Below are 11230 nucleotides of genomic sequence, written 5' to 3'. Positions count from 1 at the left end.
CCGCTCCATGAACGCCACGCCCGTGGAAGCGGGACGAACGCTCGGTACGTAAATTTTCCCAGTGTAAGGTATTCGTTACAATACGTAGCGTGCATGTATAATATATGACAATACACGGGTCTTCGCTACGCCCACCGTTGCGTACGGAACACGTAAAACTGTTTTCGGCTATGTCTCGGTCAAGCTTGGGGTTGCACGGATACTTTGAAAGAGCTTGAATTTTACAATACAGTCCAATGCTGGGTTGTGTATTAGTTCTGTGTCCCGAGTAAGACACATGATAACCCATCATGAACGTCGCAATAGTACTTCAAGTGTATAGAATTTATTCGGTAACACATTATTAATGTGAAGCTCGACATATTATACTAACTCTCACCCCCTATCATCGCAATCGCGTCAACTTCTCATTGGAACGCATGGACAAGTTGACCAGAGGTCTCGAGTTAGCTGGCTGTAGCAAACAAACCAGCATTGGACTGCGTGCTCGTAACGTACATTCGATTCCCGTCAAAAAGGCAAGTAGGTAACTTCTGTCCACTCCTCAACCACTCGTATATCGTAGTGTACTCCCACTCCTTCAACCATCCTGTAGATACTAATAGATCAGTGTCGCGACGAGCAACACCGCTTTAATTATCAGTCCAGCCGCCATCTTCTCTTCCTCCTCTTTCCCGCTCCCACTCCCTCTCGCGCTCCTGTTGTCTCCTCGTTCTCTCCTCCCTGTCAATCCTCACGCACTCCAGCCTCAACTCATCCGCCTGAAACTGATAATGCAGTCCTAGGCGCCGCAGCGTCTCCATAGGAGAATCTCCGAGACATGCGAGAATGGAAAAAGGGCCCGCATCATCACTAACGGCAGCCCTGCCAAACGCTCTTGTATCTTTTTCCTTGCCAGTGTCCTGTCGCTTTTCACCTTGCCACAATGCCATCGCCGACCTGTTCCTTGAAAGGCTCATATGTTCAAGCCGCAATTCATCCGCTTGATTTTGGTAATGTTGCGCTAGGCAACGCATGATTTCTACTGGAGTGTTGGGGGGAAGACAGGCGAGGATAGAATTGGGAGGACCGGGGCTAGGACTACCGGTAGAGTAAGAGCGGTCGTTGGCGATTCGCGTCCTCCCCCTCTCCCTCTCCATGTACCTATCTCTGGCGGTATCCACCATGTCCCTTACTCTGGACTCGGTTCTGTCCCTTTCACCGTATGCTGTATGTTCGTATCTGTCTTTGGTTTTGGTACCCTGTAGGCCCGTGGTGTCATCGCTTTGCTGCTGTCCTTCGGGGCGGGTGTCTCTCGGCCTGCATTCGCATCGTTCGCGGGAAGTTTGTACGTTAACCACTGATCCTACGGCAGCAGGGAGTTGTGCTTCGTGAACATCTGATGGTAGTTCTTGCCTTGTTGTTGCTGCTGCTGCTGCTGCTGCTGCTGCTGTTGTTCTTGTCATTGTTGTTGCGGGTGGAGGGCTAAGGGGTGTGTCAGGTTGTTGATTTCGGCCAACTGTGGCAGTTTCTGTCACTTTAGTATCCTGCTCTCTTTGTGGCAGTTTTCTATTGCGCCGTGGCGGCCGTGGTGGCTGTGGCGGTCGTGGTCTTAGTTCTCGTCCGCCCTTCTGATGTTCCGGCTCCGGCTCTGGATGATGTTCAAGCCCTATCCCGATTCCAGGTTCAGAGAGCAAGTCCGGCACTGATTCGGTATCCGGTACCGAAGCATCTTTGTCTGCGTGATGTGGGGACTCATTGGTAGCTTCAGTATTCTCTTTCCCGGTTACCTGAAAAGAGCAGCGAGCGTTGCCGCTGCCACGGTAACAGCAGTTGCCACACCTGTTGCCATCACCGTAGACGCAAAACTCGAAGGGCCCTTTGCCAGCTTTGCATTCCTTACAGGGATTTTGAGTTTGTTGACCCGTAAGCTGAAGATAAGCTGCTCCGAGTTGGTGCTTTTCCGTAAGGTCTATTGTGTCAATGCGTTTCCGTAAAGCGATCTCGCGCACCGCCTGTATTAATGTCAGGTCACTTGGCTCCGGGATTGCTTATTACCTTCGTCCGCTGTCTTCTCTTACCTTGCGTTTTCTCAGTTCCTTAATCTTCGTATTGCTTGAACCAAGGCTTGCATGAATCTCTTCAAGGTCCTTGTCTGTGATAATACCCTGTGGTGGCTTCCAGTGCCTTGAAAACTTGGCGTTATCATCATGATTTTCGTTCGTGGCGGCCTGTGAGGGATCCTGTAGATTCCACTTGTCTTGGATAACCATTTTGTCACGCTTCCTTTTGGCGGGTCGGCTGGCTGACACAAATCCAGCGATTTCGTCTGCCAAAATTTCTATGCGCGGAACATTCGAGCCACTATTCCGAATAGTAGCGTCCAGGAAATTTTCATCGTCTGAAGCCATTACCATATGCCATTTGTATGGCCTGAAGCTTGTGGAGTGTTGTTGATGAGTATGCTTAGTGGCAAAATCGCTAAGCTGGAAAGGTTTTGGGACTTCTAGAGGAGGAGTGACGCGCACTGGAACCAAAGGCTCTATCACACGGTCTGGAAGACTATTATATAAGGAACATAAACTTGGGTTGGTAGTCGGGGCTTATGGTGAGGTGGTGTGTGGTTTTTCCATATCCTGGTCGCTTCACAAGAGAAGAATGTCAAACCACACTCTTTAGGCTTTGCTATAAAGGTCCTTAGAAACGAACGTACAGTCTGGAACATAGTACGACAAACATGATTAAATGAAGGAAGCTCGATTGAGTAGAATGTGGGAGAGAAACAGATTTGTAGCCCTGATCCGCAGGATCTAGAATTGACACGGCTTGATAGGAAGTGAGCAATGACTTCCACGAATCAGTTACAGCACTATCAAGTCAGTTCGAGTGACAAAACAGATAATCAGATCTCTTGGTTCTTTTTTGTAGATATCACAGCCGACAAAATGTCTTGGAGCGCTACCACCATGCCTACTATGGACCTATGGAGCCACGGGACAGTTTCCGACTTTCCAGAACCTTCCCAGAAATAAGACGGGCTTTTCTCATCGTCTACATGTTGTTCTACATCAGTCTTTCATAACGCCTTCCAGATGTCAAAACCATTGCCTCCCTTCAAGGCCGCCATGGGGTATACCTCATTCACGCCCGCTAATGCAAACCAGCCAGTAAGAGGGGAAAAAAGAAAGCAAATAATCAAAGAAAACGGGAAACTTCTTCGAACTCCTGGATGACGAGGATCGACCGGCGGATCGGAACACTCATTCATTCATATTGCGCTTGTCTGGCAGCCCGTACTTCCCACTCACGCTCACGCTCGCGCTCTTGTCGCATCTCCTTCTCAAGCCTCTTGGCTTCCATGCGGAGGTCGTCCGCAAGGTCCTGGTGGTACTGGGCAATGGAGCGTAACACCTCGGGGGAAACATTCCTGGGCAGGTACGCAAGCATCGGCTTGCTGGTATCGTGGTCGAGAATGTCATTCATGGTTCCTTTGAACGGCGTCGGGCTGGGGGCGTAGTCGTTGCCTCTCATGGCCACAGGTGCTTGGCTAAGAGTGTAGTTGTTGTTTTCGATGAGTCCGGAGCTAGACGTGTACTTCCCGTTTTCGAAGTGTCCCGGGTTAGGCGCATAGTCGTTGTTCGCCTTTTCTCCTTGAGTAGGAGCTGGGGAAGCGTACTTGCTAAAGGCTAGACTTTTTAGCCAGTGGTCTGCAGCCGAACCAAGCGCTGTGCCGGGGCCATGAATTGGCGGCTCTGCCTCAGTATGTCCAGCCGTCTCAGTTTCGATGGTCCTTCTTTGCTTCTTGACATTCTTCTTGGTGCAAGGTGGCGGGTATACATTGGGGTCCTGCCGCTTGCGACTCTGCATGAGCGGGAGGTCGTCACTGTCGGTGTCCATCGAAACACGATGTGTACATTTGACTCCCTGACGCCTATACAGGCAATTCGCACATGAACCATCGCCAACACTCGGGTGTTGAATACAACCGACAAACGGTCCTAGACTCTTCTTGCACACGTCACATTCCGCTGTAGCCTGTTTACCATTGAGCTGTACAAACACAGCTTCTAGGTTCCCGCCCACCGCGAGGTTTACCGACCCGATATCTTTGCGAAGATTGATGTTTCTGACAGGCTGAAGAAAGAGTGTTAGCATTCGAGCATGGAAGAGAAGCTCAGGTTGGGAGATAGCACTTGCAGGTTCTTTCCGCAAAATTTCCAGGTTCCTCCCGATCTTGCCGATCTTTTGTTCTTCAAACCTGTCCAGGGCTTCGTGGACATACCCAGTCGTGACGATCTTGGGAGCGGTAGCTGACATTGCTACTGCGTAGATATTGCACTGAGAAAGGTTTGCGCTGACCCCGGCCACTTAAGCTTCTAATAAGATAGCGTGCTAACGTCGGTTAGGTTATTGTAGGCGGTGATGCTGACAGGATTGCAGAGGCGCGCGACTGAACGCGATCCAATGCTGGGGTGATGGGTTTTGCTGCAAAAGATCAAGTTTAGGTTCACAGCATCGGAAGATGGGCCCAAAACCTGGATCATCGACCGTGACATGAAACACGCCCGATAAATTGAACAAGAACTGTAGTTTTCGTGATTATAGGTATGGGTGTGAGGCAGAGATTGGTGCAAGGTGGGCAAGCGGGGTCGTTGCCTGGGCTGGTGGTGGGAAGACGGAACAAGATGCTGAAAGATAACGCACTATCAGAGCTCGCCTATGAAAAGAGGTAGGTACAGGTAACCTAGGTACCTCTAGAGGTATTACTTGCCGTACAACCTTCGGTTCGCGCTGCACAACACAAGCCTATAGCCAGGGCAACCTATGACGGGCAGCTGGTCACAGCGGCAACTGCTGGCAAGGCCCGTTCTAAGTCTACAGTACGGGACCTGTCTGGAGTTCTGTACCTGACAAGGGTTACCCCAATTGCTATTGAGATGATAAGTGGAATCCTTTATGTGTATCATCACTTACACGATATCCGAAAGTTATCACTTCCATTAACTGAAGCAGAATCGTGACGTTCGTGGCGTGCAAAAGTAGTCTCAAAAGACGATATTCGATCTTTTAGTCAAGCTTGAAGTACCGGGTAGGCGGGGTAGGTTAAACCGAGGTCGGTTCTTGGGCCGAACAGACGAGCGAGACAAGCTAGAGCAAGCTATGCAACATTCCACCTATTTTCACCTTTCGACGACCTCAATTCAACCCACAAGATCGGAGGCAAGACAGCAGCTAGCATAACAACCCTCAATACGACACCTAGCCATTCTCTGAGCTTAATATCTTCTGAATCCTCGGGGATAACACCTCATCCACCATGGCCACCGGACCAGTAAAAAGAGTCGCCGCTTCAGCGCTCAACAAGACCGCAAAAATAGCAAAAGCGACCGCTTCGAAGCACTCACCACTGCAATCGGCGCCGGCATCGCCAACAGTAGCAGCGAAGCCAACAGGAGTCAAAGCTTCGAACCCTCTATCACAATCGCCTCCGCCAGCGATCACAACGACTCCAGCATCGTCATCATCATCATCATCATCCCCACTTTCCCCAACAACGGTATTGACAGCGGGGGGTTCATCAAGAGGAGCCCCATCACCACCGGGAGGATCAGGAGGAGGTGGAGCAGGAAGAGGACAACAACAAGGAAAAGGACAAGAAGAAGCGCCACATCAACAATCCCGCCCCTTCCCCAAATGGAAGGCCGCCGTCTGGACAGTAGCCTTTACGGCGGTGACTGTAACTGGAACCATTTACGGCGCAGGTCTTAAGACGCAGAAGGAATGGAATCAGGTATTTTTTTTTTTTTTATTCTTGACTTCTTCCCGTTCTAATCAATGACGACCAATAAACTAACCCTAGGGAAACAAAACACAAGGAAAAGCAAAAAATTCAAGAAGCCACCGCCGATGATAAAATTGAAATGCTTGTCAACCGCCGCGCCCAGCTGTTCAAAACCAAGATTGAGATTGAGCAGAAGCTGGCCGATGTGAGGGAGCGCATGAGACTGGAGAAGGAGAAGGAGGAGAAAGTGAAGAGCGGTGCGGTGGCGACGCCGAGGAGATAACATCCGCCGTTTTAGACAACTCCAATGACGACAAGCGAGAAGGAGAACGAAGGCAGAAGTACAGTGGGTGTGGTGTACATGGGAGGGGACGTGAAGCTTGTTGGGTTTACGTGGAAGTTGAGGGGATCACCCCTCTCGTCCTCGGCGTCCCGAAATCTGGTCGAGTGGGGCTTTATGTCGGCGTTGAAAGGGGGAATGGCAATGAAATTGCCGGCATGGGGGGCGAGTTGGACCGGCGACACGACTGAGAGGATATAGAGGGATATGAGTGTCCCTCTTGAACCCTTTTCATTCGCCACGGCATTCCGGGGGCCTGCTTGATCCACGAACGAGCCAGTATCGTGGGAAGGAAGGGCCGGTCGTAGTTACCATAGTCTTACCTATGTGTTGATGCCCGTATCATGTGGAGGAACCGGCGTGATAAGGCGACGGTCGGTGTCTGCATCACAAGGTAAGTCCCTGATTCAAAGCTGGTTGTCGTGGGGAGTTGGATATAGGTACGACGGCTGGAACGGAACGAAGAAGCTCAACGAGGGAAACACAGCACCGACCCGAGCCTAATGCGCAGCGATAGACATTTTCCCCTGCAACTCAAGCTTGGCTTTGCACAAGCACGTGGAATTCTGATCACCGTGTAGACGAGGGCAAGCACAAACCAGTCTTACATTTCTCGCGCGCGGACACCAATTATAATATAGACAAATGAAGACTGATTTGCATCACGCTCATGAAGCAATGGCGAAGCTTATACTACCTAGATATCATTACTGCAACTCCGTCTCGCTAGCATGAAAACCTAATCCGAAGTTTCCTAGCGCCGAATCAGCAAAGGCTGTGATGTGCCCTACTGGGTTCCGTCGGCACTGGGAAGGGGAATCGCGCGGTAGAGCAAGATCAGGGCTGAGTGTGACTCTCCACCGCCAGCCAGGGCAGTGATCTTTTCCGCTTCCACCTCAGAGACTTTGTCATCGTTGAACCACCACCACTTGCCATCCTCCTCACCGACCTTGCCAGTGACAGGATCCTTAATCCCTGTCTTCTTGACGTAGGCCGTATAATGACCGCTGTCAGCGCTGGCGCCCTGATGGGTAATCACACCGCGAAGTTCATACAGTCCGGACTGGTTGGCACCTTCGTCCTTGAGAAGATCTTGGTTGATCAAAGTGTAAAGCTCCTTCTTGGCAGCGAGTACTTCAGCTTGCTTCTCGGCCTCGAACTCGGCGTCTGTCTTGAAGGTCTCCTCTGTGATCATCTCCACGTCACCGCCAGTAGGCTTCTTCTCGTCCTTCTTCTTGTCCTTTGATGACGGAGGTTGGGATCCTTGAGCGTTTTCGCCGTCAATGGGGTTCATCTTTCTGCGCTTGCGTGCTCTTTCGATATCATGCTCCTCCTTGCGCACCTCGCGGACCTTGTCCCTGACGGGAATGAGAGCCTTCCTAAGCTCATCCGTGCAGAACTCGACCACATCAAGCTCGTGGGGGAATGTGACCTTGCGCATAATCTTGGCCTTCTTCTGAACCTCGCGTTTCCAGAAGAATCGCATGAAGTGCACGGTTAGATACTTGGGTAGCCGGGAGATCTGAGAACGCTTAGTGTACGTCGCTTCCCTGTCCAGAACCTCTGACTTCTTCTCGAGCTTTTCCACCAAACCATTGACAATTCCATCCCTGAGATGATTGGTCTGACCATCGATATGGCAGTTGAGCTTGAGGAGACGCTCCTTCGAGGTCTTTGGTTCCTCTCCGGCTTCCTTGGCGCCGGGCTCGTCACACTCGAGGACGCTGGTGAGTTCAAGGCCCATGTACTTGTCGATAAAGGATGCGTCTCTGGCGGCGTCACCCTCCGAAATCTTGAGTTTTTGCTTGAGTTGGGTTAGGATTTGCGACCAAGCTTCTTCCGCATCCTGCTGGGCATAACCGTGGCCGTCTCTTTCCCTCTCAGCAAACTGGGGGAAGGCGACACGAAGAGCATTCAAAAATGCGAGCGGAGGAATGCCCTCCTGTGTTTTCGACATCATATCGTAGAGGTTCCGGAGCTGCGACGTAGGGTCCAGCATTGATTGTTCACCCTTGTATGACTTGAGAGCGTCGTTAAGCTCAGGAATGGAGCGGAGAACTTGAAGCGTCGAGTTGAGGTAGCAGGTGTTGCCGAAGTTTTGAAGACCGGCCGGAGTCGCTCCCGCTTGTTGTGCTGCTTCGGCCTCCGTCATGTCCTCGACGAACTTGACCTTCTCGGTTGGTCGGACGATTGCGCCTCCACCCTCACCTGGCGTTCCCATCATCATGATCATCTGGCCGGGATTCAGGCCCACCTTGCTCATATCGGTATCATCTTTGAGTTGGCTGCCCTTAAGGAGCACTTTTTGCCGGTCGGGTTCAACGCCAGTCAGGCTGTAAAGCTGGTACTTGAAGACTTCGCCGGTCGCGGAGGTATCGACATCCACGTCGTATTTCTTTCCTTGGTGTTTCACCACCACTAGATAGAGTTAGTCATACAGCCCGAAGGAAAGTCGCTGTTTGTGCAGTGAAAGGTCGAAAGGGTAAGAAGCATACCGTTGATTGTCGACATGTTTGTGTTGTTGTCGTTGTTGTCCTAGATCTTAGATGGAGCGTGGTGCTTGTGGAAGCTGTAGTCAAAAAGAGCAGATGTGGACAAACGGTAAGACGGAAGAAGTTAAGGGCCTCCTCGTCAGCAACGTTGATTTTGATATATTGGAAGGCAGATCCGGAGGCAACTTCCACAAGCTTGGTGATTTGAAAGTTGTCGAAGGTGACAGAAGACGGGACAGCGCGGGGCTGGCGCAGGGGCGGGATTGCGTAGCTGGCCGTGCCTGGACGAGCTTACAGATACCTAGCTTATGCATCTAACGCAGGAAATGCAACAAGCCACCTATGGATGTCCCTTGGCATCGGGCCTGAGTGGACAACTGTGATGCGGCCCACTCAGATGGTCTGAATATACCCCACCTTACCCACACTATCCACCTGGCTTTCTCCGGACCACCTCACCTGGGCTACCCACCAAGCCCCGTCTCCAGGCTGGAGCTGGGCGATGCCAGACCTGCCCCTGCCCTGAAGTGGCCCGGAAGCAGCTACAGCCTACAGGTACCTACGTAGTGTACAGGTACCGCACGGGAGCACTTCTTAGCTCCATTTGGGCGGGCCATGTCAGGCGTCACCTTGCGGGAACCTCGAGACGGGACCATACCAGACTGGTGCACCACCCGACATCCAAACCAACGCCGGCGACAACGGCGACGAGCTTTACCACCACAACACAACTCTACGAAACGGACCACCTGTATATCATTGCTTTAACTGGTCGGACATCAACCATCACCGGAGGGAACTGGTCGCGCAGCTCGGAAAAGCACAATGGTGAGCATGTAGCGCCCGCGCGCATCGACGCTGACTTGACCGCTGCCCCGGCTATTCCTACGTTGTTAGTCTATCTGCTCACACACGCCCAACCCACAGTCGCAATCACTACGTCCCTACCTCCAGGCTGTCCGGAGCAGTTTGACGGCCGCCCTCTGTCTCTCCAACTTTGCGTCCCAGACCGCCGAACGGCACAATGTCCCCGAGGTCGAAGCCCGAACTTCCCCTGAAGTGCTGCTTACACCCCTGACGATTGCGCGTAACGAGAACGAGCGAGTCCTCATCGAGCCCAGTATCAACAGTATACGCATTAGCATCAAGATCAAGCAGGCCGACGAGATCGAGCACATCCTGGTACACAAGTTCACCCGGTTCTTGACACAGAGAGCCGAGTCCTTCTTCATTCTCAGAAGAAAGCCCATCAAGGTGCGCGATGCCCCGGGATCTACGAACGAACCACCATGATGCTCAGGACTACGTGGAACTGACAACTGTGCGTTCGTGCTTACAGGGCTACGACATCTCCTTCCTGATCACCAACTTCCATACAGAGGAGATGCTCAAGCATAAGCTGGTGGACTTCATCATCCAGTTTATGGAGGAGGTTGACAAGGAGATTTCTGAAATGAAGCTCTTTGTATGTCGATCATGTCTGCCACATTTATGAGCTCACAGAACTGACACTTTTCTTAGCTAAATGCGCGGGCGCGTTTCGTTGCCGAGTCCTTCTTGACACCAGTAAGCCCTTGAAAACCAGCCCTCACAATGGGTGGCTATGCTAACAACCCTCGCCCCAACAGTTCGACTAAGCGAGTATTCTGGAGATCACTGGTGTTGCGTTTGCTGTTTCCGGGATTTTCCCGACGTGAAATCATGTTGCACGCATGTGGATGGCGCTTTTGGGAGGCAAAGAGAAACACAATGAAATTACGAGTGCACCCAGATGCCATGGTACCAAATAATAATCCTCTACCGACACACCTCTACGGTCGGAATTGCCAACTTGTGCATAATCAGATTCGTCCACGCGGGCACAATTTTCAAAATTCATTCTCGCTACCACACATCTCTCGCGATTCCCTCTTCGGTCTACCCTTTGAAGTGCTGATTGGCTTTCTCGGTCAATTTGCCTTGGTATGTGCTGGGTGCATTCACCTCCAGTTTGGCATCGTGGACATCTCCCACATGTTCATGACAAATCGCCCCTTACATGCCATTTGCTCCTGCCTCTCTGCTTTGGGTGGAAGACAGTTGTTGATGACCCTGTGCTGGGAATGCGTGAAGGCAACTGGATTGCGAACATCGAAGTGTGGCAATATCTTTGCGGTTGGGACATCATAATATGTGTCTACACTCTCCAAACACTCGTTCATGGCACGCAAAGGAAATGGGCAATCAACCGGTTCAAGCTGTTACAAAGACAGTTAAGTTCACCGTCCCTCAAAGGCATCCGGAAGACGCACCGGTAGGGAGCGCGTGAGGAGTGTGCTGTGCAACTGATCATAAGCTACTAGTTTTCCTGACGGTTGGCAGCTGACAAAGGCCTCTTGTTGAATGGGGAGTTCTTGTTAATGAACAAGATTTGGCTCACCCAACCTTGTCCTGAGAGAACACATGCGGTAGTATGGTAATGTATGGCGCCCTTGAACAATAACAACTGAACAGAAGTCGACTGATGGACCAGATCGAAATAGGAAATCAACCTAGTCTCAGCTTATTGTCAGTTATCCACTTCAAACCGCATCGTGACTTGAATTGACAAGCAAAACAATAGGCAGACACATGTCACTCTTCCCCTTCACTTGACAT

At 51.3% G+C, this 11230-nt stretch overlaps 6 protein-coding genes across 6 annotated transcripts; 3 read left to right on the top strand and 3 right to left on the bottom strand.

Annotated features, from left to right (window-relative positions):
- Positions 1 to 327: 327 nt before the first annotated feature.
- B0T23DRAFT_445327 (uncharacterized protein) lies at positions 328 to 2718 on the bottom strand (the record flags this gene model as incomplete). Its single annotated transcript, XM_062840921.1, has 3 exons — positions 328 to 1994; positions 2061 to 2541; positions 2693 to 2718. The coding sequence occupies 3 exons, from the start codon at positions 2716 to 2718 to the stop codon at positions 633 to 635; spliced, it is 1869 nt and encodes a 622-aa protein (XP_062690813.1). The 3' UTR covers positions 328 to 632.
- Positions 2719 to 2883: 165 nt separating this feature from the next.
- Positions 2884 to 4628, bottom strand: B0T23DRAFT_384680 (uncharacterized protein). The gene is made up of 2 exons (XM_062837488.1): positions 4177 to 4628; positions 2884 to 4113 (listed from the first exon to the last, which is right to left on the bottom strand). Exons 1-2 carry the CDS (start codon positions 4294 to 4296, stop codon positions 3244 to 3246), a joined length of 990 nt encoding a protein of 329 aa, XP_062690812.1. The 5' UTR covers positions 4297 to 4628; the 3' UTR covers positions 2884 to 3243.
- Positions 4629 to 5296: 668 nt separating this feature from the next.
- B0T23DRAFT_406366 (uncharacterized protein) lies at positions 5297 to 6044 on the top strand (the record flags this gene model as incomplete). Its single annotated transcript, XM_062839103.1, has 2 exons — positions 5297 to 5770; positions 5925 to 6044. The coding sequence occupies 2 exons, from the start codon at positions 5297 to 5299 to the stop codon at positions 6042 to 6044; spliced, it is 594 nt and encodes a 197-aa protein (XP_062690811.1).
- Positions 6045 to 6595: 551 nt separating this feature from the next.
- Positions 6596 to 8869, bottom strand: B0T23DRAFT_193155 (uncharacterized protein). Its single transcript, XM_062833249.1, has 2 exons — positions 8597 to 8869; positions 6596 to 8519 (listed from the first exon to the last, which is right to left on the bottom strand). Exons 1-2 carry the CDS (start codon positions 8610 to 8612, stop codon positions 6889 to 6891), a joined length of 1647 nt encoding a protein of 548 aa, XP_062690810.1. The 5' UTR covers positions 8613 to 8869; the 3' UTR covers positions 6596 to 6888.
- A 549-nt stretch (positions 8870 to 9418) lies between these two features.
- Positions 9419 to 10171, top strand: B0T23DRAFT_406364 (ARP2/3 complex 20 kDa subunit; the record flags this gene model as incomplete). Its single annotated transcript, XM_062839102.1, has 4 exons — positions 9419 to 9421; positions 9521 to 9847; positions 9933 to 10058; positions 10115 to 10171. 4 exons carry the CDS (start codon positions 9419 to 9421, stop codon positions 10169 to 10171), a joined length of 513 nt encoding a protein of 170 aa, XP_062690809.1.
- B0T23DRAFT_193116 (uncharacterized protein) lies at positions 10111 to 11010 on the top strand. Its single transcript, XM_062833248.1, has 2 exons — positions 10111 to 10159; positions 10222 to 11010. Exon 2 carries the CDS (start codon positions 10295 to 10297, stop codon positions 10760 to 10762), a length of 468 nt encoding a protein of 155 aa, XP_062690808.1. The 5' UTR covers positions 10111 to 10159; positions 10222 to 10294; the 3' UTR covers positions 10763 to 11010.
- The last annotated feature ends 220 nt before the right edge of the window (positions 11011 to 11230 follow it).

The sequence above is a fragment of the Neurospora hispaniola genome, assembly GCF_033458365.1.
Source record: "Neurospora hispaniola strain FGSC 10403 chromosome Unknown B0T23scaffold_6, whole genome shotgun sequence".
Lineage (NCBI taxonomy): Eukaryota > Fungi > Ascomycota > Sordariomycetes > Sordariales > Sordariaceae > Neurospora > Neurospora hispaniola.
The sequence above is the reverse complement of the archived record's forward strand: the minus strand, read 5'-3'. Positions and strand labels throughout refer to the sequence as shown.